This window comes from Eriocheir sinensis, chromosome 11 (assembly GCF_024679095.1).
Source record: "Eriocheir sinensis breed Jianghai 21 chromosome 11, ASM2467909v1, whole genome shotgun sequence".
Taxonomy (NCBI): Eukaryota; Metazoa; Arthropoda; class Malacostraca; order Decapoda; family Varunidae; genus Eriocheir; species Eriocheir sinensis.
Window position 1 is genome coordinate 13,000,426 of NC_066519.1, and position 26,488 is coordinate 13,026,913.

General features: G+C 44.1%; 2 protein-coding genes and 1 long non-coding RNA gene across 6 annotated transcripts in view; 1 reads left to right on the forward strand and 2 right to left on the reverse strand.

Moving 5' to 3' along the window:
• LOC126996874 (E3 ubiquitin-protein ligase RNF19B-like) overlaps nt 1-11,028 on the forward strand; it is a 31,105-nt gene extending 20,077 nt beyond the window's left edge. Inside the window, exons 7-12 of one of the 2 annotated variants that reach the window (XR_007751697.1) lie at nt 1-47; nt 1,911-2,106; nt 3,620-3,803; nt 4,394-4,544; nt 5,103-10,427; nt 10,478-11,028. The exon at nt 1-47 is cut by the window's left edge and continues 51 nt beyond it. Coding sequence is in view for 1 of the 2 variants with exons in the window: in XM_050857788.1 (XP_050713745.1) it covers nt 1-47; nt 1,911-2,106; nt 3,620-3,803; nt 4,394-4,544; nt 5,103-5,708 (1,184 nt within the window). In the remaining variant the exon portion in view is untranslated. Of the gene's footprint in view, nt 48-1,910; nt 2,107-3,619; nt 3,804-4,393; nt 4,545-5,102 lie in introns of both variants that reach the window. The other variant, XM_050857788.1, reaches the window with a different exon arrangement.
• Nucleotides 4-1,351, reverse strand: LOC126996875 (uncharacterized). Of its 3 annotated transcripts, XR_007751700.1 has the most exons (4): nt 1,232-1,288; nt 1,008-1,175; nt 211-570; nt 18-154 (listed from the first exon to the last, which is right to left on the reverse strand). It is a non-coding gene; the product is annotated as an uncharacterized LOC126996875 (long non-coding RNA). The 3 variants fall into 3 exon arrangements; XR_007751699.1 differs by having other exon boundaries at nt 4-124; nt 293-570; nt 1,008-1,351; XR_007751698.1 differs by having other exon boundaries at nt 1,008-1,351.
• LOC126996873 (molybdenum cofactor sulfurase 2-like) lies at nt 10,906-25,454 on the reverse strand. The gene is made up of 13 exons (XM_050857786.1): nt 25,268-25,454; nt 23,289-23,445; nt 21,578-22,506; nt 21,142-21,282; nt 20,165-20,288; nt 19,321-19,397; nt 18,766-18,968; nt 17,016-17,132; nt 14,688-15,396; nt 13,682-13,900; nt 12,754-12,872; nt 12,297-12,401; nt 10,906-11,639 (listed from the first exon to the last, which is right to left on the reverse strand). The coding sequence occupies exons 1-13, from the start codon at nt 25,356-25,358 to the stop codon at nt 11,445-11,447; spliced, it is 3,186 nt and encodes a 1,061-aa protein (XP_050713743.1). The 5' UTR covers nt 25,359-25,454; the 3' UTR covers nt 10,906-11,444.
• Nucleotides 25,455-26,488: the final 1,034 nt, after the last annotated feature.

Sequence of the window (26,488 nt, forward strand, 5' to 3'; positions counted from 1 at the left end):
ACCCTCACCGCCGGAACCTGGCGGTGGTGGGCGGAGTGACGGCCTCGGTGAGTGTCGCCTCTGTTGGCTGTTGACAGGAAGTTTCTTATTCAATGAACATCTTTAAAATATCAGATCATTGAACCTTACGTACCCAACACTCTAATCAATGAACCTCATAAATATATCAGATCATTGAACCTTATGTACCCAACACTCTAATCAATGAACCTCTTAAATATATCAGATCATTGAACCTTACGTACCCAACACTCTAATCAATGAACCTCTTAAATATATCAGATCATTGAACCTTACGTACCCAACACTAATCAATGAACCTCTTAAACATATCAGATCATTGAACCTTACGTACCCAACACTCTAATCAATGAACCTCTTAAACATATCAGATCATTGAACCTTACGTACCCAACACTCTAATCAATGAACCTCTTAAACATATCAGATCATTGAACCTTACGTACCCAACACTCTAATCAATGAACCTCTTAAACATATCAGATCATTGAACCTTACATACCCAACACTCTAATCAATGAACCTCTTAAAAATATCAGATCATTGAACCTTATGTACCCAACACTCTAATCAATGAACCTCTTAAACATATCAGATCATTGAACCTTACGTACCCAACACTCTAATCAATGAACCTCTTAAACATATCAGATCATTGAACCTTACATACCCAACACTCTAATCAATGAACCTCTTAAACATATCAGATCATTGAACCTTACGTACCCAACACTCTAATCAATGAACCTCTTAAACATATCAGACCATTGAACCTTACATACCCAACACTCTAATCAATGAACCTCATAAAAATATCATATCATTGAACCACACTCTAATCAATGAACCTCTTAAACATATCAGACCATTGAACCTTACATACCCAACACTCTAATCAATGAACCTCTTAAAAATATCATATCATTGAACCTTATGTACCCAACACTCTAATCAATGAACCTCTTAAAAATATCATATCATTGAACCTTACATACCCAACACTCTAATCAATGAACCTCTTAAAAATATCAGATCATTGAACCTTACGTACCCAACACTCTAATCAATGAACCTCTTAAACATATCAGATCATTGAACCTTACGTACCCAACACTCTAATCAATGAACCTCTTAAAAATATCAGATCATTGAACCTTACGTACCCAACACTCTAATCAATGAACCTCTTAAACATATCAGATCATTGAACCTTACGTACCCAACACTCTAATCAATGAACCTCTTAAAAATATCAGATCATTGAACCTTACGTACCCAACACTCTAATCAATCAACGTCTAAAAAATATCAGATCATTGAACTTCACATACCCAACACTCTAATCAATCAACGTCTTAAAAATATCAGATCATTGAACCTCACATACCCAACTCTAATCAATGAACGTTTTAAAAATATCACTCATTGAACCTTATGTACCCAACACTAATCAATGAACATCTTTAAAAAATCAGATTCATTGGACCTTATATACCCATTTTTATACAAGGCATCAAGTATTCTAAAGTTGAACTCCCCAAAGGTAAATACTATTGAGAGAACTCCATTTCTAAGCACACTTCCCCAAGCCAGTCAGATAAACTTGCCATCTTTACCTACTCTTTTCACTAACATAGAGACAAACTCACTCACCATCTCTTGACAGAAGAAATTAGTTGGTTCATGGCAGTACCTATTATCCTGTTTTCTTTTGGTGGCAAGTTCATCCTTTCTATTATACACCTTAGTTTTATCTATCAGTAGTTTATAGTTCTGTTACAATGAAACCTCTCCCCCTTCCCCTCTTATAGTATATGTATATATCGACTTATTATTTTATTTGTCAGCAGTGTTTTGTTTTCTTATGCTGAATCTCCTCTTCCTCCCAGGCTGTGATCTCCCCAGTGCTGGCGGGCCTGGCGGTGAGCATTGGCGTGCCCATCCTGTTGGCCTACGTCTATGGTGTGGTGCCAGTGTCCCTCTGTCGGTCGGGGGGCTGCGGGGTGACGACCTCCGCCTCGGGAGTTCGGATAGCCTTCGACGATGAGAACGGAATGGTCTTTGGTCTCCCGGGAAGGCAGTCAGGTGAGGGAGAAATGTTCAAGAATTTTCTCAGAGGAAGCATTGTTTAAAAGTTCCAGAAAGTCAAGAGTTCACTTAGAATTGTTTATAAATTTATTAACTACATATAACAAGTAAACAAAAGGCCAAGGAAGACGTGGAGAAAGGTGGTGGAGGAAGATATGAGGAGGCTGAACATCACGGAAGAAATGGCTATGGACCGGCAACAGTGGAGGAGGCTCACATCCCGTCCAACCCCACCATAGGGAGTAAATGGACGTTAAACAGTGATGATGATGATGAATAAGTAAACAAAAAAGATGACCAGAGGCATTTTATCATACATATAGAATGGCTGACAGCATGTGGTAATTGCCTCAAAGCCGCATCACTACAAATATAAATGGAGTACAAAGTAGAAATTGGATATTCTTTGCACCAAACTTGAAGGACGGTTACTGAACTAGACAGAACACTTGAAGACAAAGGAGAGAGAAAGTAGTAGAGTGCAGGTGTTTATAAGTCGATCATGATAACAGGCAAACCACTTCAGAGAGGGGAGATAACCTGGGTACTACAGCAGGTCAGTGATAGGGTTTGCACAACATCTACATCATGCCCACACAATCCATGATCACTCTACATTCCCCTATACATGCTGTTTTTATTATGTTCTTCTTATTGTATTGTGAGATTAAGAACACCTGCATAAAAGATAATGTGGACAGTGTTAACATGATCCACACTCTTCTTTTGTTATTGGCTTTTCCGAGTTTTATGTGGCTGTTGTTTATGAGCAAAGTTTTTCACCTCATTCGGTCATGTGACTCTCCTGCCAGACATACTTATCTGAGGTTATTTTCATTGTAATCTCCTTTCCAAATCTTTCTTTCAGTCTGTTTTTTCCTCTCAGCATTTCCATCCTTTTCTTCCATCCATCTTTTTCCTTTCATCTTCCTTTCTTCCTTCCATCTTTTTCCTTTCTCTTTTCCTTTCTGTCCTTTCCTTCCATATGCCTTTCCTCCTTTCATATTTTTCCTTTGATTCCTTCACTTCCATATTCAGCCCTTTCTTTACCTCTTCTCTTATTACCTTCTCTAAGCATGTCTGTACCAGTTTTGCCTCCTTTTTTGTACCATCACCATCATCATCTCATTTAACATCCGTTTTCACTCTTCCTGAGCGGTTGGACGCTTTATGGCTCTCCTCCATTCTACTCTGTCTTCTGCCCGTTGCTCATCCAGTCCCATCAATGCCAAGTCTTCCTGTATACACCTTCTCCACGTTTTCCTAGGTCTACCAACTGGTCTCCTTTTACCGTCAATCTCTCCAAAACTTGCTTTTATATAACTGTCCCTGGATAATCTGTTCTCATCCGCCTCAGGCTCAAGGGCCATTGGGACAGAGATGAGCACTAAGGCCATGCACAACTATGGCTTATACCCCAAACATTACCTTACCTATATATTTCTCCAACCTCACAATGCCTCTAACACACCCCACAGTAACCTCACCTTGCGCCTTTCCTCCCCTTCAGAATCGAGTCATGTCGGGGGCGGCACGGCTAGCATAGGGGAGGTGTCTTGTGGGGCGTCCCTCTCGGCTGACTCGGCTGCCCACGCCCTGGCCGAGAGTGACAGGGAGAGCGCCAGCAACACAGCCATAGCGCCAGCCTCACTCACGGGCTCCATCGCATCTTCCTGTATATCACGGACTAATAGGTGAGTCTCCCTTCACGCTGGACTGGTTTTCTGTGGTGACTAGTTTGTTTACTCATATATTTATCACTATTATCTATTCACTGTTTCTTTTTATTTGTATGCTCCGTTTTATTGTTGTTCTATTTCTTTATTCATTTTATTTCTGACTGCGAACTTTATTTTTGGTGGATATGATGTTTAGTGAATTGACGATGCGGTTTTGTGTGAACGAGTGTCATTTTCAAGCAACTTTTTCCATTTATCTATTCATTCTAGACTGCAAACTTTATTTATTTTGTGTGTGTGTGTATGTGTGGTTTTGTGTGACTACTACCCAAACTAACACAACCCCTATGAAAGCCTTATCAATTGTAGGTGTATAAGCCCTGAGATGTTTAAGAATAAGGGCTGTAGTCTCTTCCTACTCCACACTCCACTATTGCACTCCTCCTCACACTCCTTTCCATCCAAAACTGAACCTCTTTTTCTGGCTACTCAATCCTATTTCCTCCTACACGAGCAACACTTAGCAGGCTTTTTTGTTATTTATTTATTTTTGCTTGTTTTTGCCTTTTAGCTGCTTCCTTTGCTATAAAAATCCCTCCCCCCAGGCTGGAGGTACACGTGGACATAGCTCAAGGGGCGCGCTCAACGGCCAGTGGTGAGACGGCTTCCCTGGCCATCTCGGAGCGCTCCACTCACACCCTGGACACTGAGAATGCTTCCCTCCGAGGTCTCGCCGGCTCACTCCTGCAGTACAAGGTTAGTGAGCAGTGTCTGGTTGTCACTCACAGCTCTTCCTGACACACTGAAGGATAACAGTTTTGTGGGTGTTGGAGTGTTGAGAGGGAGTGATGGGATAGGGACAATGTGACCTCTGATTGTGGGTGTTTGAATGTGCTGAGAGGATGGGAGTGCTGCAACATGGAAAATCGGAGCTCCTTAGTATCCTAGGTGTTGGAATGTGTTAAGGAGTGTTAGAACAGGGACAATGGTAGCTCTGAGTGGTATTAGTTCTTTGGGTGTTTGAGTGTGCTGGAATAGGGACAATAGGAGCTCTGAATGGTAGTTTTGTGGGTGTTGATATGTGCCGAGAGGGAAAGGAATGCCGGGACAGGGACAATGGGAGATGCTTCTGCCATGGCCATGCCCTTCACCTTCAGGCAGAGCATTGGAGATGTTCATAGATAGACAGGTAAATGTTGGTTATTGGTTAAATAAAATATTATTTTGGGGCATAAAATCTCTTTATTTATTATTAGTTGGAGTTTAAGTGCTCCCTTCTTACCTGTGGGTGTTCATGTGTGTGTGTGTTTTCAGGTGTGTGAGAGTGAGGCGGAGGGTGAGCTGGGCGGGGCAGCGGACAGTGCCAGTGGGGTGTTGGAGGGTCTGGGCCCCCACCCGGCTGGTCTGGGGCTGCACTCGTCGCTGCCCCCAGCGAGTGACGCTGGCTCGGCCGACCTGCAGCTAGACAGTGTGAGTGCCATCATCACAGCCAGACAGTTTTCACGGCGGCACAGTGCCTCGGCGGGCCGCGGCGTGACCTTCGTGGGTGATGGGTTGGAGGCAGCTGACCACGTTGCCCTCACCCTGGACGACGATGGGGAGGAGGAGGAGGAGGAAGAGGAGGAGGAGGAGGAGGAGGCTGGCCCTGACTCCCTCTTCAGCTATGAGGAGGGTCAGGTGCCTCCCTCGGGTGGCCCTGAGTCTGATGGGCAGTCCGCCAGCGGTGTAGGGTCTGAGGGTGGCTCCCCGGTGCTGGCGGCTGTGCACCAGCCTCACCGCCCAGACGCCCCACACCCTCAGCGGCGGGGGCGGCGGCGGCGGGCCTCTAGTGCTGAGGGGAAGGCCAGCAAGGGTGCGGCAGTGGCGGCGACGGAGCGGCCGGCGCGATGCGAGTCCTTCCCTAAGCTGGAGACTCAGTGAGTACGTCTGTGATGCTGTGATAACTGTTTCTTCCTGTTTGTACGCTGTGGCTGAGGGGGCAAGTGTGGCCCTGGGGGGGTGTACTCTGTGGGGGGCCTGTAGGGCTGGCTGGGTAGAGGGGGGCTGTGGCACAAAGGAAGGGGGGGATGGGCAGGTTAAGAGAGGAGACCGGGGGAGGCTGTCTGAAGGAGGAGAGGAAGGAGGAAAAGGGAACACACACACACACACACACACACACACACACACACACACTTGGTGCTTACCCATGTCCGTTACTGTTGCGGCTTCCTTCACTGTCTTGGTCTGACGCACAATTCAGCAACAAAGAATCGCTCTCCTTCAGAGATTGGAGATGCAGACTTCTGAGTCTTGTCTTGGAGCAGAGGCAAGGCTTGTTTCTGTGATGTTGTCTGACTTGATGGTGATTACATTCATTTGTTTCATGAAGGAGCTGTCCAGTTTAGTAAGATTTTTGCACAAATGTATATTTTTAATTTTCAATTTTTAATTTACTTAACAGTGGAAGTAGGTTTATTGTAGAGGTATTATTATGTTTTATCTTGCAGATATATTTTGGTTTATGAGTATGACATTGTTCAGTTAACAGTAATGTGGTAGATATAATATTTTGCTTTACTCATATAATTAAAATGTCGTGCATAATAAGAAAGGTGATACACAGTGTGCAAGATTTTTATCTCATATTGGAGATGGACAGTTATGCTTCCCTGTGTGACAAGAACACACAGCACATTAAGTACATGAATCATAACCTTTGTGTGATGAACGGAGCACAAGACTGTTTTGCAACTTCATATTGGAAGGCTGACGGAACGGTCCTAGCGCTGCCTTCCCTCCCTCCCTCCCTGCCAACACACAACAACAGCACAACACAACATTCCAGCCTGGCATTGGGGGCACCTTAGGCTGGGGCTCTCCAGGGCATTGGAGAAAAGGGGAAAGACAAACGACACCTGCAACACACGCACACCTCCATAGCAGATCAAGGAAAAATAGTGCACAATGTTTTTTACCTTTATTTATTACTTTCTTGAATGGTGCCCCCCCCCACCCCTCCCTCCCTTCCTCTCACCTGCTCCTCCTCCTCCTGTTGGGTATTCTTTTTTTTAGCAGCTCCCCTTCTTATCCCTTGTCCTCCTCCTCCTCCTCCTCCTCCTCCTCTCCCGCCAGCAAACGTCCCCACCGAGGGTTTCAATCTCATCAGCTGCTCGCTTCGTCTGAATGCTGTGTTGTTGATTGCTCACTTCCTCACGTAGGCACAAATATTGGCCTGCCCACTTTGTTCTCCTCCTCCTCCTCCTTTTTCTGCCATAAGTTACTCTCATTTTCATCATCCTTTCTCTCCTCTCCACCTCTTAAACCCTCATCATCTTCATCTTTCTCCTTCTCCTTCAATATTTTCTAATCTTTTTCCCTTTAGTTTTCCCTCCTCCTTTTCCTCATCCCTTCATAAATCATAATTCTCTATCCTTGTATTTCCTATTTTCCTCCTCTCCATCCCACAACTTCTTCCTTCTTCAATATTTTCCCTTTTTTTCCTCAGTGCTCTTTTCCTTTTCCCTCCTGCTCTACTTCATCCTTTTGTAAATCATAATTGCCTCTATCCTCTTTTTCCTCTTCTCCTCCTCCTCCTCTTTCCACAAATAAGGGAGCTCTGAGGCAGGCTTTGGGGCAGTCCATAAGTGTCTAACATTGGGTATTAGTAAGTGGGGATTAGCTTAACAATGCCCTTCAGTGTCATGTCGAGTTATCATTCTTTATTTCTCATCCCTATGTAAGTGTTTTTAATCTTACATGCACACAAACATGGTAGGTCTTTCTTTACTTATGTGATCTTCAATGCTCAAAGGTTTCAATTATTTTTTTGGGTCGCCCTTCCTCCTCCTCCTCCCCGTGCAGCTTGTTTTTTTTATTGCTACATGTAACTGATGCCCTGTTCCTTGTATCTGTTATCATTGCTCCCTTTCGCTAATCAGTTTACGAAGAGACTGGTTTGGATTTTTGGGGTATAGGTATTGTGGAACGCGGTAGGAATACGTTTAATTTGTTGTCACGTCACAAACACTTCCAAAGTTGTCATTACTCTGCTGCTGCTGCTGCTGGTGAAACATTCTGTCCAAAGAACCAATGATACGCATTTCATACATTTGTACATGTGTCTCGTCACTCTCCTCCTCAGCTAAAGTAATGCAAAGTGATAATTATAAGCTAGGTCATTGAAGAATGCTTGCTGTCTTGTGCTGCTGCTGCTGCTTGAGTGTGTGTGTGTGTGTGTGTGTGTGTGTGATTTCTAGTTTGCAATTTGAGCCCTGGAGGTTTTTATAAGCTTGACGTTGATTGGGCAGTGACTTGAGACAGCCAGTGTGTGAGCCAGGCTGCCTCATGCCATTATCCAATCAGTAACAAGCTCAGGAAAGCTGCCGAGGACCTAATTACAAGCTAGAAACAGAGTAAAATTTTTAATCATGTTTCATTCCAGTAAAAAAAATGCATGAATGAGTGTGTGTGTGTGTGTGTGTGCGTGCATGTGTGCGCGCCCCAAGCAGCTAGTTTCATCATACTCCCTTACCTTTCTGAATCATCTTCCCCACACGTTACCACTTTCCCGTAGTCTGTATTGTCAGTCTGAAGGGATAGCCTGGCATCCTCACCCTGCGTGGTGCCGTTACTAAGCATTGTTCTAACGATCCACCTCTTTGTATGCTATGTCGGGATTGGCTGCTGAGAACATACAACTCCACAGTGTTCTTTGTGGCCCTTCATCTTGTTAGACTTTGGAAATCATGGCAGAGTTTATTAGAACATGTCGAGTGATGCTGCGTTAGTTCTCTCATGTTTGTCACTCAAATCACTCCACTCGTGCTCAAAAAGTAGGTCGTCATCATTAGGGTTTTCATTCTTCTGCATTGCATTCATCATTGGATAAAAAATCATCTACTTCCAGTTATGCAAAGTGAGAGAATGTTGTGAAGTCTGCTTTGAATGTCACTAGCTCATCTTCCTTCACTCTCCTCACTTCCTCATTTACGTTATATAAAATGCAATCCCTTATGAATGTTTTGAATTTTGTACGAGTCTCCACATGGATTCTTCTCTTCCCGCCTCCTTATTTCCTGTTGTGCATAATGGTTCCTCTTTGTGTTGAACATTAATTACTTTAAGAATAAAAGAAAATTTACACCGCATATCTTCTGTTTATAAAGGTGGCTATCATTATTTGTCAATAGTGCTGTACATGTGGTAGTTTTATATACCCAGGTGTGAAGCGAAGTTCTGTATTTATGTTTTATGAGAGAAAATATTACGTGCCAGTTTATGTAACTGTGTCAAATGTCCACAGCTGCCACCGCCACCCGCTCTGCCTGACCCCGGGTGTTGGCAGCAGCGGTGGTGGTGGTGGTTTATATTTTGAGGTCTGGCGGACTAGCTATTATTTTTACTTAAGATTTATTTTCCTCATTCATACACTTATTCTTCATCTTTTGTTTCTCTCTCTCTCAGTTCTTTCACAAATATGAAGGTGTCTAGGCTTAGGTACAGGATTGGACAGTCTTCTCTACCAAAGCAATACGTAAATACCTAAGGGCGAGCGTCCGTCATTCTCTACGAACTGGTGTTGAGCGGGGAGCGCGTCAGTGTACATAAACATAGCTTTCATTTATGTAACTTTGACGGCCAGTGTTTCTTCTCGGCCATGGCAGGCGCTCCTATAACGTGGGTGAATTTGGGTCATGGTGTTTGTCATAATGTACTGCCAAGGTTTGTTTGTAATAGAAGATTGTGAGTGACAGAGCCAAGTAAGATGTGGAGCTTATCTGGCCCTCTCACTTCCACTTCAGTAAACCCTTTATTCAAGAATCTCCTGGAAATCACATTTGTCAAACTTTCTGCCAAACATCGCATAGTTTTGTTTATATACCTTTTGCTCTTTCGTATTTGATAGTTTACACCCATCAATAGCCTGGGATATTACAAACTTTGACATAATAACTTGGCATCCCCCTGGTCAGTTCATTATATAAAGGGTTTACTGTAATCATCATTTATTCTCAAGCATATTCACAACAAGATAAGTGAGGCAAATGTTATCAGTTAATCCGCAAAATTGAAAGTCGAGCAGCTGGTCATGGGAGAGCCTCTGGTGGCTGGGCGGGGCACTGGCGAGACATTACTACATCTGAAGCACAAATATTATAATATAGTTTCCTTTGTATGATTCCTGCCAGTATAATTTTCTGAAGTGATAATCTTTACTGCTGTAAGTGCGACCTAGCGTGGCAAACAGATATATAGAGGAAATAGTGCACAAACAAGAACAGCTTCAAGTGCCCAAAGAAAATGCACGTTTTCTGAAGAGCTGCTTACTTACGGACTTTCTGGGCGGTGTTGATGGCGTATCTGTGGTCTTTTTTATTTACTATAGTCATGGTGCATCGCTCCTTAACGAGACGAGTAAACGCTGTGTATGTGTAATGTTTAGCGTGGACGTAGGTAGAGAGAGAGAGGGAGATAGGGAAGGCCAAGAGAGGAAGGGTGTGTGTCATCCACTCTTTAATGGCAAACTTGCTCAGCCCTGTAATGTAACCCACCCTGCCTGCACTGAATGTGGTGTGCATGGAGAGCATCTAGAGTGTTGTGTATGTGAGGTGTGGTGACGTGTGTGTGTTTGGAGAGCGTCTAGAGTGTTGTGTATGTGAAGTGTGGTGACGTGTGTGTTTGGAGAGCGTCTAGAGTGTTGTGTATGTGAGTGTGTGTGTGGGAGCATTAGGTGTGTTGGTGTGCAGTGTAGTAACAGTGTGTGTGTTGTTCATGTTCAGTGTCCTTACCGTACGGTTTAGGGGCACAAGGTTTCCACAAGAAGCCTCAACATTGGTACATTTGTGTCCTGGGGCTCAAGCACCCGCCAGCCACACTGCAAGGGTGGCCAGCCAGGGTGAGGCTGTACAGCAGAGGATGTGCTTCACAGGGTGCTGGGTCAGGCAGTGCTATGCTTCCCTCCATCCTTGCCTCCACCCAGCACAGACCTGCCACCTTGTTTGTATGTCCAGCGAGACTGCCCTGGACCTGTGTATGCATGTGTGCGTGTGCATATGTGTGTGTGTGTGTGTGTAAGCAGTGGTGGGAGGTGCACATGGGAGGTGGTTAGGAAGGTCCAACATTTATAAATGTCTTGAAAAACTGAAAGAGTATTATTATTAAAATGGAACTACATGTCAGTGTAATATAAATTGTTATATTGTCAATAACATGTAAATAAACAGATGTAATGTAAATTTGTCACAATGAATATTGTATAAATTGCTCTGGTTTTTATATCCTCCTCCTCCTCCTGTCTCTTGCACCGGGCAATGTGGCTCATTAGCCCTCATAAAACTAAAAACATATAAACTTTACAAATCATGATGAATACCATTATGTGATAACCATGATCAACATAGTCTTCATTAAATAGAGAATCATTTGTATGTAAACCTTGGTAACTTGTCTGTTAACATGTAAACTTTGTCAAACTTCAACAAAGGTGTCAATCTGACACAAACTTTGTCAACCAAGGCACCAGCTAAGGCACTATCACACCACACTCCATCCCCTCCCAGGGCCATGGACCACTTCACAGGGGCAGCACAACACCTATCGTCACCACACGCCACCTTTGTCTGTCAATACTTCAAGCTAGTGTCTTGCCCCCTCACACACCCGACTCTCCATCCATCATCACTTCATGGTCACCTCTATGGCTGCCCCCACATTCACCACCCTCTCCTCAGCAGCGTCAGGGGCCGAGGCGTGCACCCCAAACAGCATGGAGGAGCCCCGTGCCGAGGCCAGACTCAGCATGGGCTCTCGGGTGCGCTGGCCAGACCCCGGCACCACACACACCATCTGGCACCGGCGGCACCCACCCTGCACCTGTAATATGGGGAGAAATTAGCTTTGGTTTTCTTTAGGGTTGTCAGTTGGGAGAGTAAAACCGACTGGCCAAGAGAGAGAAAAAGGAAAAAATATCTAAAGGGAGAGGAGAAAAAGAAAAACCTAAAGAGGAGAAATAAAAATAATGAGAGGATGAAAAAAATATCTAAAGGGAGAGGAGAAAAAGAAAAACCTAAAGAGAGGAGAAATAAAAATAATGAGAGGATGAAAAAAATATCTAAAGAGAGAAGGAAAGAAACAATCTGAAGCATAATCTCATATCAACGTTACTCTATTGAATTTTTTTTTTTATGTAAAGAAAACTAAAATGTCTAAAATATCTAAAATATCTAAAATATCTAAAGAGAGAAGGAAAGAAACAATCTGAAGCATAATCTCATATCAACGTTACTCTATTGAATTTTTTTTTTATGTAAAGAAAACTAAAATGTGGAAATGCAATCATTTAGGATATTCAAAAATCATATTACATGAACTTTCCACATTTTCCTTTCTTTGTCATCAGGAAATATTGGTACAAGATATAAAACATTGACATTATTCTCTCTTACCCTATAATACATCCTAAAATACCCTATAATACACCCTTTAATATCCCATCATGCTTTAGTTGTATTTCACTGTCCTGCAACTCGCCTGGAAAGTGGTGCCGGCGATGGTCATTGTGGCCCAGGAGTCCTCCTCAAACGGCTGCCCTCCGTCCACCACCAGGTTGCCTCGGAAGCGTGACACCAGCTCATCCTGCGGTCACAAACAGGCATTAGTGGGAGGGCTCATTTTCCTGTTCTTCTTATGTTTCGTTGTTTTCTGTGTCGTTTTTTTTCTTTCTTTATTTCACTATGTTCTAATTTTCTTCCCCTGCTCTTTTCCAACCATGTATTATAACAGTCTTTGGTTCCTCACTACTCATGAAGTGCCCTTTTTTATCTCACATTATTCTGGGCTTTACTGTACTGTACCCTGAGCTAAGGGCTGGTACGAGGACTGAATCAGGGAGTGGTATTAGTGGGAATCTTAGTTGTGGTGTAGAGGGGAGAGGCAGCATGGAGGGAGTGTATGTGTATGTGTGTGTGTGTGCAGCGGGCAAGGTCACCTCCGTTAGCTGCTCCAGGCCGCGGTGGTTGATCTCCTCGAGCAGGCTGCGCACGCTGGGCCGATGGATGATGAGGTACTGTGACTCGTTGGCCAGTGACAGGCTCTCCCCGGCTGGCCCTACAGTACACGATACATTACTTCTAGGACACGCACTTTAGAATTTTTCACTTACTCATGATATACAGTGGTACCTCATGATTTGAACTCCTTTCAGTATTTAAAATTTTTCACTTACTCATGATATACAGTGGTACCTCATGATTCAAACTCCTTTCAGTATTTAGTTGACAATATATATCTGGTTGACAATATTTGAGTTATCTGGCTACAGGGCACAACATAAACCCATAAAAATGTTAAAAAAATATGAGGATTTTGGGGCTTGGAATGGATGAATTTTTCCTACATTAACTTCAATGGGATAAATTGCTTCCTAATTCGAACAGCCCAAATGAACCAATTAAGTTTGAATCACGAGGTACCCCTGTAGCTACTTATCTTGTATCGCTATAGACAACAATGAATTACACACTTTCTGTTGAACTTGACTCTCTTACTGATAATAAAGAATGCTTACTTATTTATTTATTAATGACATGCCTCTTAAAATGGTTATAGCGATGGAGTCTCTTATTACTAAAAACGACAATGAATTATACTTTCAAATTACTTAGTTTTCATTACTAATTTGCCTCTTAAAACAGTTGTATCAATGGCTATTACTACTACTACTACTACTACCAATACTACTACTACTACTACCAATACTACTACTACTACTACTACTACTACTACTACTACTATTACTACATTACTAGCACCACAATAATAAATCCAGCTACCCTTCCTTCTCCTCCTCCTCTTACTATTACTACCACTACTACTACTATTACTACCACTAAGCCTCCATGGGTAGAGTGGCTCACCTGAGGGTCCCACGGGCATCTTGCTGGCTCGGTGGCTGGTCTGCCTCATAAGCCGCAGGTCAGGCGTTCCCAGCACCCTAGAGAGCCACGCCGACGCAGCCTCCCCACAGTCCAGGCCCCGCACCCTCACCCCACACACCCGCCCCCCACACAGCGCCGCCCCAGAGCTGTCTTGTGTCTCAGGGGGGTCCAGGGGGATGTGGAGCTCCTCGGACTCCCCTGGGAATGGATGGTGGAGGTTTGTGGTGAGGATGTGACAGACTAGGTATGACACTTTTATTTCTATTATTATTATTATTATTATTATTATTATTATTATCATTATTATAAGAGGCGTATTAGGTAGAAAGAGAGGGTTGCAGACACTGTGGGTCATATTATAAGACATTTCGCCGCCCAAGAACACATATTTGACAAGGCTTTCGTAGGATTTGTGGGCATTTCAAGGAGTAGTTTTATGACCCTGGTGGTAGTTTGACTCTTCCTCTGTACTGTGAACCTAAAGAAACACTCATTAGAACCTGACTGACCCCCTCTTTGGCCTTTAAAAGTAACTGATTTGAGAGGCGAAAGTGTTTTATAATACCAACCTATAAGCCTCCTGATTAGCAGCTCCCAAATGCCTGAGATGATGAGAAAGAGAAAATGGAAGTGTAAGCAATGAGAGAGAAGGAGAAGGAGGATGAGAGAAGATAGAAAAGAAATGGAGGTACGCAGAGATAGGGTCACAAATCTTAAAATACAGAGAAGATGGCGCCACTATAAACACCTGCCTGCGCCAATACGGGCTGGGGCCGACGACCATCCAGGCCCCTCAAGCAAGCCTTCTGGCGCTATACGCATTAACGCAAAAAAAAAAAAAATAAATAAAAAAATAAATAAATAAATAAATGAATAAATAGATAAATAAATAAATAAATAAACAAATAAAACTACTGGAACTGAGTGTGAGTAAGTGTGTGTGTGTGTGTGTGTGTGTGAACCCCTTCCCATACCCCAAACTCACCCTCACACGCCAGAACCATTTCTCCGCGCTGCAGGTCAAGTCGGGGCAGGATGAGAGCCATGCGGGGCAGCCTCTTCTGGGTGAGCGTCGCCCCCGCCCCGGTAACCACCATCCACCGCCGGTCCAGAGCCAGCCCCGCCCCGCCGAGTCCCCACGCACTCACCCGCACCCCGCCACAGGACTTCACGGGGAACACCACTATGTCTGTGAGTGTGTGGGTGCTGGTGGGCTGTGGGGGGGTGATGGGGAGGGGGGAGAGAGTGGAGGAGGAGGAGGAGGGGGAGGTGTTGGAGAGGGAGGGAGAGGCTGTATTGCTGTATGTGATGTTGTTGTTGTTGTTGTTGTTGGTTATGTCCTCTCTCCTCTTTCCCTCCTCAACCATCATCTTAATCTTCCTCTCTGTTTCTCCCATCTCCCTTTCCCTCCTCTCCATCCTTCCTTCCTCTCCTAACCTTCTCTCCACCCTTTCCTCCTCTCCTATCCTTCCCTTCTCTCCCTCCTCTCTCGCTCCCTCCTTCAGCTGCACCAGGTCATCCTCGGCCAGCCAGGTCAGGTCAAGGGTCATTGGCTGCTGCACGAAGCACTCCCGGATCATGGTCAAGAGGTGGTCGGTGTCCTGGTAGGTGCTGGAGTATCCGAAGCTGACCCGAACTGACCCGGTTGGCTCCCCATCCACCAGGTCAACTGCATCCCCACACACGTGACCTGCCTGTGAAGAGGAGGAGGAGGAGGAGAAGGTCAGGTATGAGAGAGGGAGAGAAAGAGAGAGTGTGTGTGTATGTGTGTGTGCTATGAATGAAATAAAATGAAGAGGGTGGTTGTGAAGAAGGAGGAGGAGGTGGAGGAGGAGGAGAAGGAAGTCCGGTCAGAGAGAAAGAGAGAGAGTGTGCATGTGTGTGTGTTTGTCTGATAAAAAATAAGAGGCTGGTCATCCCTATTTAGAATGGGAATGGGGACTGCCAGGACTGTAACAAATAGTACTATATTATTACACTGGCTGAATGATTGATTGATTGATTGCTACAAGTCCTAATATCTTCTAACAGTATAAGTTATCTATCTATCGACATCATCTTTATTCCTTTAACCAGTAGCAGCGACAGGCCAAATTTGTGGCTTTACCGTGTAGCAGCGATGGGCCAAATTTGTGGCTTTACCGTGTAGCAGCGATGGGCCAAATTTGTGGCTTTACCATGTAGCAGCGATGGGGCAAATTTGTGGCTTTACCGTGTAGCAGCGATGGGCCAAATTTGTGGCTTTACCATGTAGCAGCGATGGGGCAAATTTGTGGCTTTACCGTGTAGCAGCGACGGGCCAAATTTGTGGCTTTACCATGTAGCAGCGATGGGGCAAATTTGTGGCTTTACCGTGTAGCAGCGATGGGCCAAATTTGTGGCTTTACCGTGTAGCAGCGATGGGCCAAATTTGTGGCTTTACCGTGTAGTAGCGACAGGCCAAATTTGTGGCTTTACCGTGTAGCAGCGATGGGCCAAATTTGTGGCTTTACCGTGTAGCAGCGACAGGCCAAATTTGTGGCTTTACCGTGTAGCAGCGATGGGCCAAATTTGTGGCTTTACCGTGTTGCAGCGATGGGCCAAATTTGTGGCTTTACTGTGTAGTAGCGACAGGCCAAATTTGTGGCTTTACCATGTAGCAGCGATGGGCCAAATTTGTGGCTTTACCGTGTAGCAGCGATGGGCCAAATTTGTGGCTTTACCGTGTAGCAGCGACAGGCCAAATTTGTGGCTTTACGTGTAGCAGGCCAAATTTGTGGCTTTACCGTGTAGTAGCGAATGGCCAAATTTGTGGCTTTACCGTGTAGCAGCGATGGGCCAAATTTGTGGCTTTACCGTGTAGCAGCGATGGGCCAAATTTGTGGCTTTACCGTGTAGCAGCGATGGGCCAAATTTGTGGCTTTACCGTGTAGCAGCGATGGGCCAAATTTGTGGCTTTACCGTGTAGCAGCGATCGGCCAAATTTTTGCCATGATATAAACCCCCCAAAATAGATGATGCATAAACTGATCACAAATGCGTTGATATATATTATGAAATGGTTTGCGTGAGTGATGATTTATTCTCATTTTTCTCTCTTAGAGAGGCCTTTAAGAAACATGATCCTGCCGGGTTAACATCAATTCCTTAAAAGATGGAAAAAAAGATATGTTAAATAGGAAAATAAGGACCATGAGTCAGATAAACAAGAAGATAAAGAAGATGCAGCCATTAATATAGAAGCACCAGAGAACACACACACACACACACACACACACACACACACACAAAAAAAAAAAAAACACAAAAAGATACACAAACAGAACAGACTCACCTTGAACTGTGCCAAGAGCTTTTCCGAGGTGATGCCGATGAGAGCCTGGCACGCCCCGGGGTTACAGAGGCAGCCGGTGCGGAGGTGGATGTTGTAGAGGGAGGCCACACGCTCCACCTGAGAGGCAGAGATGGGAGGGAATGAGTGAGCGGAAGAATGGAGGAAGGGTGAAGGAAGGAGATGAGGCAAAGTACAGTGGATATAAAATTAGAACCATACCTCGATCAAGTGTTGTATTAATCTTATTCTATACTTACTTTTCAGCCATGTGCTCCACTTGAGAGACAGAGATGGGAGGGAATGAGTGAGTGGAAGAATAGAGGAAGGGTGAAGGAAGGAGATGAGGCAAAGCAAGGTGGATATATAAAATTGGAACCATACCTCGATCTAGTGTTTTATTAATCTTATTCTATACTTATTTTTCAGCCATGTGCCCCACTTGAGAGACAGAGATGGGAGGGAATGAGTGAGCGGAAGAATGGAGGAAGGGTGAAGGAAGGAGATGAGGCAAAGTATGGTGGAGATATAAAATTGGAACCATACCTCGATCAAGTGTTGTATTAATCTTATTCTATACTTACTTTTCAGCCATGTGCTCCACTTGAGAGACAGAGATGGGAGGGAATGAGTGAGCGGAAGAATAGAGGAAGGGTGAAGGAAGGAGATGAGGCAAAGTATGGTGGAGATATAAAATTGGAACCATACCTCGATCAAGTGTTTTATTAATCTTATTCTATACTTATTTTTCAGCCATGTGCCCCACTTGAGAGACAGAGATGGGAGGGAATGAGTGAGTGGAAGAATAGAGGAAGGGTGAAGGGCGGAGATGAGGCAAAGTATGGTGGAGATATAAAATTGGAACTATACCTCGATCTAGTGTTTTATTAATTTTATTCTATACTTACTTTTCAGCCATGTGCTCCACTTGAGGCAGAGATGGGAGGGATTGAGTGAGTGGAAGAATAGAGGAAGGGTGAAGGAAGGAGATGAGGCAAAGCAAGGTGGATATATAAAATTGGAACCATACCTCGATCAAGTGTTGTATTAATCTTTTTCTATACTTACTTTTCAGCCATGTGCTCCACTTGAGAGGCAGAGATGGGAGGGATTGAGTGGGAGGAAGGATGGAGGGATGGGAGGAGGCAAAGAAAGAGTGGCAACCCAGGTGGAGATATGAAGTTAGTGTGATACCAGGATCAAGTTTTGCATTCATCTTATTTTATACTTATTTTTCAGTCACACACTCCACCTGAGGGGCAGAGATGGGAGGGACTGAGTGGGAGGAGGAGGAGGAAGATGAGGTAAAGCACTCCTGAGGCAAAGCAGGAGCGCCAAACCATGGAAGAAGGAAAGTATATCAAAGAGGTATGTGAGGAGTATAGTGTAAAAGGAGGGACCTGCCATTATTATAAGGAGAATATCATGTTTTAAAGCGACTGCCAGAATCTACACACCCCACACAAGTCGAGTTTAACAGAAAAAGCACACAACTTCAGGCCTACTGCTGTTACTTCTGGTCCAGTCTTAGATCAGAATGAAATAAATATGCAAAAAATATACCAAGAAGACCTGGAGAGAGAGTGTGGAGGAAGAAATAAGAAGGACAAACACCAGGGAGGAGAGAGAATACAATCATCAAGAGTGGGAGAGACACAGCCTGTCCAACCCTATAAGGAAAAATATGGATGTTAAATGAGAAGCAAAAGAAGAAACTAAATACCCTAACACACTCCTTCACACCTGCCCTCACCTGAGCATACCCAACAAAGGTTCCGTCAGGGTTCAGGAGGTTGAAATTGACGATAGAGCCATGAGTGTCGGGCTGCCAGGTGTCGCCGCAGCTCTGGTAGATGACAGCGACGGGAGTGCCATTGGAGTGCCTCATGCTGGCCAAGGTGTGGTGGGTGTAGCGAGCCAGGTGGAACACGTGCGATGCGATGTTCTGCATGCCACCTGTGCGAGAGGAGGAGGAGGAGGTGAGATGAATGCTGCAGCTGGAATGGGGTCAGTTTTATTACTATTATTATTATTTAGATCCATGAAAGGGAGAGGAGGAGAAGGACAGATTGAGTGCTGCAGCTGGAATGGGGTGAGTTTTATTGATATTATTATTATTGAGATCTATAAAAGGGTATCAAGAAAAAACAGAAAATTAATATAGACCCATAGAAAGTCCCATCAATGAGCAGACATGGAAAAAAAAAAAAAAAAAAAAGGGGACAATTAGCTTATGTGGTGTTTGTCTGTCCCATCATTCCAGGTCTGGACAACACCCAGACCACAGAAGGCACATGAGGGCACACACCTGTCAGCCTGTGCAAGGTGTCCAGGCCTTGTCTTATGGCAGGGATGCTCAGGAAGGGCAGCGTTCCGTCCTCAAACCTGTGCACGGGAGAAATGCCGACACAATAATCAACTAACTTTGCAGGACACATTTTTGGGCAGACATTCATTATTTTATAGTTTTCTTCAGCCTACCTACTATGAAAAAGTAAAAAATAAAATAAAAGGTATAATTATAGGAGATCAAGGGTAGGCCTACAATCTACCCATTGTTTCTTTCTACAGGCATTCAATATTTTACAACTTTCTTCAGACTACCTACTATGAAAAAGACAAAAAATAAAAGAAAAGGCATAATTATAGTAGATGAAAGGTAGGCCAAAACTCTACCCACATTTCTTTTTCCAGGTATCAACTAATTCTAAGGGAGTACAGTTTTGGAAGGCATTCATTGTTTTAGTTTTCTTCAGCCTGCCTACTATGAAAAACAGACATTAATAATGAAAAAAAGTATAGTTATAGATCAAGGGGTAGGCAAACACTCTACCCACAGTTTTTAGCAGGTATCAACTAATTATACGGGAGCACAGTTTTTGGGGCAGGCATTCATTATTTTACAGTTTTCTTCAGCCTACCTACTATGAAAAACAGACAAAAATAATAAGAGAAAAGGCATAGTTATAGGGTTAAGGGTAGGCTGACATTCTACCTACATTTATTTTACGGGCATCCATTATTTCATAGTCGTTAAACTCACATCTCTCTACCATTAAAATAAACTGAAAGAAATAATAAAAGAAAATTCACAGCTACAGTAGGACAAGGATAGGGAGCCCCTTTCCACCCTCTCTAGGCTAAAGCACAACCTGTCATGCAGCGTCGGCCTCGGCACCGTCACCATCGTCCTGGAGTCGGCCACGAGCACAGTGCCGCCGCCCTGGTACGTCCGCCCCAGCATGTCCCACGCACGCCGCCGCACCAACAGACAACCTGCCGAAGGGATGGACCTGACACACATGGTACTTTCTGTATGCTATGGTAGAGAGGGTAAAGAAAACAACATGAGGAATAAAAACAAATCATATGTCATCCTACTTCATCTTCTTTCGGCTTATCTCTGTTAGGGGTTACTATATTAGATCAACTCTCTCCATCTATCCCTAGCTTCTGCCTCCCCCTCTCGCACTCCAACAAGAACATGACATAGCAAAAAGATACACAAAATCCTACTTCTTCCTCTTTTGGCTTATCCTTGTCGGGGGTTGTTACAGTGGATCTACCCTCTCTACCTCTCCTTATATTCTGCCTCTCTCTCTCCCACTCCAACAAAAAACATAACATAACAAAAACATACACAAAATCCTACTTCTTCCTCTTTTGGCTTATCCTTGTTAGGGGTTGTTACTGTGGATCAACTCTCTCCATCTCTCTCTATCTTCTGCCTCTCCCTCACCCACTCCAACAAAAACATAACATGACAAAAACATACACAAAACCCTACCTCTCCAGCTCTCCCTATTTTGTGCCTCTCCCTCTCCCACTCCAACAAAAACATAACATGACAAAAACATACACAAAATCCTACTTCTTCCTCTTTCAGCTTAGTCTTGTTAGGGGTCGTCACAGTGGACCAACTCTCTCCAGCTCTCCCTATTTTCTGCCTCTTCCTCTCTCACTCCAACTTCCAGCATACCACTTCATCTAAGAGCCTAAAAAAATAATTAATGGTGTGTTCTTTACTCTTACAAGCTACAACACACTTAAAATAAACTATACCAAGAACAGTAATAGGGTCATTCTTCCTGTTATCCATAGCTACACCCACACCCACACCCACACACACCTAGGCCAGTGGGGTAGCCAAACATCTTGTAGAAGGACACTGGGACAAAGTCAGGCTTCCAGCGGGCCAAGTCGAGAGGGCAAGTGGCCACAAGACTCGCTGCATCCAGAACCACATACCACTTGGTCGCCTCAGAGCTGCCTATGGAGAGATGGCTTGTTAGGTGGGGAAAGAATTTGCTTGTTATTAGTGCTGTTGTTACTATTACTACTACTACTACTACTATCTTCTTACTACCATTGTTTTGAGATGGAGTAATAAAATCCTGAAGTGTGTGAGATGAACTAGTCAGAGAGGAAATAGTGAGATGAGATGCTGTGAGTAGGAATTCAATTAGTACAAGCCAATGTATTCACCAGTTTCCTGTGATACAAGACACTCATTTTATATATCATAACTCTGACAATAGAGAAACAGGACTAAACAGTTATTTTACCTGAGTCATCCCTCCTCTGTGTGTTCTCCTTATTGATGGGTTTCGTTGCGAGCAGGCCATCCAGCGCTCCTTCCTGCACCTGCCTGATCCACTCCAGGGGCGCCTTGCTGCCAGAGAAGTTACACTGACCACTGTAGGCAAAGAGACAGTTCCTCCTCTTAACCTTGCCTCTTGGACTTGCTGGACAGACACTTGATGGGTCCTCTGAGCTAGACAGGCAGTTGGAGTTTGACAGAACCTCTGGACGGACAGTTGGCAGGTCTTCAGGGATAGAGAGGTGACTGGAATTTGCTATAGACTCTAAAGGGACAGTTGGGTCTTCGGAGATAAACAAGTGGTTGGGCTTTGAGACAGCTGATAGGTCTTTTGGGCAGGGCAGATGCTTGGCTTTTGCTATAGACTCTGGAGGGGTAGTTGATAAGTCTCCAGGACTAGACATATGGCTGGCTTTTGCTACAGACTTTTGGGGAACAGACAGATCGTTGACTTTCACTGCAGACTCCACACAGCTAAGCAATGCATTTCCACAGCCCGGGATAGACAGATTACCAGCCTTTCCTGCAGCACTGGCATTAGGGCTGCCTGGCGTCCCTCCTAGCCAGTCCCTCGCCTCTGTGGCTGTGAGGCAGAAGACGTCACAGCCAGCTTGATGGGCGGGACCCCTCATGCCCAGGACAGACGTGTGGTTCTCCTGTAGATACACAAAAGCTCCGGCTGAAGACTCCCCCTCCTCCTGATGTTGTGTGCTGTGCTGAGTCTCATTGCTGTGCTCTGGGGTGTCTTCTGAAGTACTGTGTGCCAGGTCTGGTGGTGGCGCGAGTTCAGCTTTCCAGTCAAAGTGCTCGGCCACGAGTCTCAGCGCTGCCGTGGCCCCGGAGGTGAAGATTAGGTCGTAGTCTTCGGCGTTGGTGTTGAAGTGCTCCAGGACCCTGATGATGATGACGATGATGATTACTATTATTCATTATGGAGTGGGAATATGTCAGGTCTCCCCTTCTAATCCCTTAAGCACTCACCCTTCCAATCACTAATGCAGCTCCCTCACAATAATTTAGGCACGCCATTACTAATCCCTTAACCTGGTAGAAGCGACAGGCCAAATTTGTGGCTTTACCATGTACCAGTGACAGGCCAAATATTTGCCATGATATAAACCCCAAAAAATAGATGATGCATAAAATGATCACAAATGCGTTGATATATATTATGAAATGGTTTGTGTGAGTGATGATTTTTTCTAATTTTTCTTGCTAAGAGGGGCCTTTAAGAAACATGATCCCCGCAGCTACCAGGTTAAGTACATCTCCCTATCACTTAATCCCAGCCCCCTTAATCCTTCTCACTTAAACAGCCCCATCCCAATCCCTTAAGAATTAAGAACCCTATTTATATTATCCTATCCCAGCCCCCTTCCCTTGTCACCTAATCTCATCCCCTTTCCAATCCCTTATATCCCCTATTACCAAATGCCAGCACCCTTCCAATCCCTTATCATGCAATCCCAGCCCCCTCCCAATCCCTTAAGCACCCCATTTCTATTATGCTATCCCAGCCCCTTCCCTTGTCACCTAATCTCATCCCCTTTACAATCCCTTATACCCTCTATGACCAAATGCCAGCACCCTTCCAATCCCTTATCATGCAATCCCAGCACCCTCCCAATCACTTAAGCACCCTCTCCCATCACCCAATCAGCCCCTTCCTCCTTCACCTGTGCCGGGCCGCCTCTAGGGTCTGTGTGGCCGTGTCGCTGGGCGTGTGGCGTGAGTGAGGGTTCCCCAGCAGTGTCCCCGCCAGCTCTCCAAGGGCCTGGCGCACCTGCTCCTCGCTGTACAGGGCGGCCCCAGCATGGTCCAGGTAACATTGGCCTAGGGTAAGGTAGGGTGTGAGGGGGGAGGGGGACTGATGGGTGGCTCCTAGGGACCTTTAGGTAATAGCAAGTTGGTAGGAGTAAATAAATAAGTATTGGTAAGTAAATAAATGAATAAGACTAAGTAGGAGTAGCAATTAACCCGGTAGCAGCGACGGGCCAAATTTGTGGCTTTACCATGTAGCAGCGATGGACCAAATTTCTGCCATGATATAAACCTCCCTAGATAGATGATGCACAAAACTGATCACAAATGCGTTGATATATATTATGAAATGGTTTGCGTGAGTGATGATTCTTTCTCATTATTTTGCTTAGAAGGGCCTTTAACCTAACCTAACCTAAGATACATGACCCCTGCAGCTACCGGGTCAAGGAAGAGTAAAAAGTAAGTTAGACTAAGTAGTAGTAGACATTTGCGACGGAAATGATGTACAAAATCGTGCAATTCACTACATCTATCACCAGAAAAACATGAACCACTTAAGAAAGTCGTTGGTTGGGTGAAACTGTAAATTGTCCATTATTGTAAATACAACTTAACTAAACATATATACCATGCTGTGTCTCCCTTTCTGTATAATGGTCATAACCTTATTAATTTGTTTCAGGATGGAGCATATAGTGAAATAGGAGTAATATGAGGTAAAATAGTCTTTAGATAGTGTAAGGAGGTCCAAAGATGTGTGTGTAGAAGGAGGGGTGGCTGAAAAAGGCATTTACAGAGATACACAGATATTTTAAGTGTGAGAGAAAGGACCAAACAAACGTAGAAGAGTGCATAAGGTACAAACAACACAAACAGATAAACATAGAGGAATGAATGAGGTACAAACAACACAAACAAACAAAAATGACAGTAACAAGGAGAAAGAAGAGAAAGAACAGGAACAAGAGAGAAGAGGAGGAGGAGGAGAAGGAAGAAGAGAAGGAAAAGGAAGAAGATAAGGAGTATAATTAAGACGACAATAATGACAGTTACAAGGAGGAGGAGGAAGAGAAAGTACAGGAACAAGAGAGGAGGAGGAGGAGAAGAATTAAGGAAGAGGAGGAGGAGGAGGAAAAGGAAGAAGATGAGGAAAAGGAAGAAGATAAGGAGTATAATTAAGATGACAATAATAACAGTTACAAGGAGGAGGAAGAGGAAGAACAGGAGCAAGAGAGGAGGAGGAGGAGAAGAATTAAGGAAGAGGAGGAGGAGGAGGAGAAGCAAGAGGAGGAAAAGAAAGAAGAGAAGGAGTATAAGATGACAATATATGACAATAATGTTAATACCGCAAGATTACGCAATGTCACGTCTGCGTCTGTATAATGTAAGAAAACTGAATAATATATCCCTCCCATGACAGTCTCGTACGTAAGTAGCAGCCAAGGAGGTTGAGTAAGTAGGAAAGACTAACCAGGTATGAACATATAAGTAAACAAATAAGTGAGCATATGAGAATAAGTAAAGTAAAAAAGTAAGTAAATTTAGTACGTTAGTAATAGTACGACAGTTTTAGTAAGTAGGAAAAAACAGCTGGGTAGGCGTAAGTAAGCAAGCAAATAAGTAAAAGTAAGTAAGTTAGTAGTGTATATCAAGTAAGAAAGAGTAACTTGGTAAGAATAATAAGTAAGTAAAGAAATAAGTAACCGTGATATTAATATTTTAGCTTTAGTAAGTAGGCTATAGGAAGGAGCACATAAGAAAACCTGAGTAAGCAAATGACAGCAAGTAAATTAGTAGTAAATAAGTAAACAAATAGCCTTCAGTATATGCGTTCAACCTTGGCCACAGGTATCGTACACACACACACACACACACATACGCACACACTAACCTCTAACACGATGAAACTCCTGTGCTATTTCCTCCACCTTATACTTCGGGGTCACCTTCATGGCGGCGAGAATTCCTCCTCCTCCCTCCATCCCTCCCTTGTGTGTGAGTGACGTGCGAGCGGTGACAATGACGACGATGACCACGCACGCCCTCCCGTCATCCTTCCCGCCCCGCCCCCACCAGCTGATGACCCTGACGCCGCCCGCTTGTCGTACTCAGCCTCCTCTGTTTGCCGATTTCCGACCTAAAAACTACCTCCTAGACTCCAATAACTGCCTTCATGTACTTTTATCGTTAAAATGGTTAATTAGTGGTGTTTTTTGGCAATAGCTATGGCTTAGAAACCGGTAAATACGAGGCTCTGAGTACGATAACGTGGCATCCCTGGCTGACCCTGACGTCGCCCGCGCTGCCAGCCGTGCGGTGATGGGATTTACATAGATTACATAGGGCCAGTTCGAAACCAAACTATATACTCTTTCTTTCTTTTTTTTCTTTTTACAACAAAGGAGACAGCTCAAGGGCATAAAAAAGTAAGCAATAATAATAAAAAAGCCCGCTACTCGCTGCTCACAAAAAGAATCTAAAGAGGTGGCCGAAAGAGAGGTCAATTTCGGGAGGGTCCACAATGATCCGTTATCTCTACTCAATACCAGACATTAAAGAGATTTCCTGTGTGGTTTTCTAAAGTTTCCTTCTTTTTATATCAACGCCAAACACTATACAAGGATTATGTTCATGTTATTTTGTTTGGTTGGGGAGCTTACAAACTTGATGTAATGGACTATAAAACTACAGTCCATGGATTTTTACAGCCAACACAGACGGGACTCGGACGAAAAACTGGGACTATTCTATTGCACTGTCATTCTTATTCCACTGATTGCCAATATATAGCTGAATAATCAATAGGAAAATGCACCCAGTAATGTTGTTTTCTCCAAAATCTTGACCCCTTAGCGATGATCCCAGTGGAAGAAGACCCTCCTCCCTGTAACAGCTCTTGACGGCCCTCCTGTGATATGGTGGTCTTCAAACACAAGTGAAACTATAATTAAATCAAGTTGTAATGAATTGCACCCAAGACTGCATTTCTGCTACGGGTATTACGGCTACTAATACTAATATATGTTGCTAATATAACCTATACAACACAAACTAATATATTTTCTTTGTCCTTGACCTAATCTATATACTACGTCTTAAGCCATTAAATATA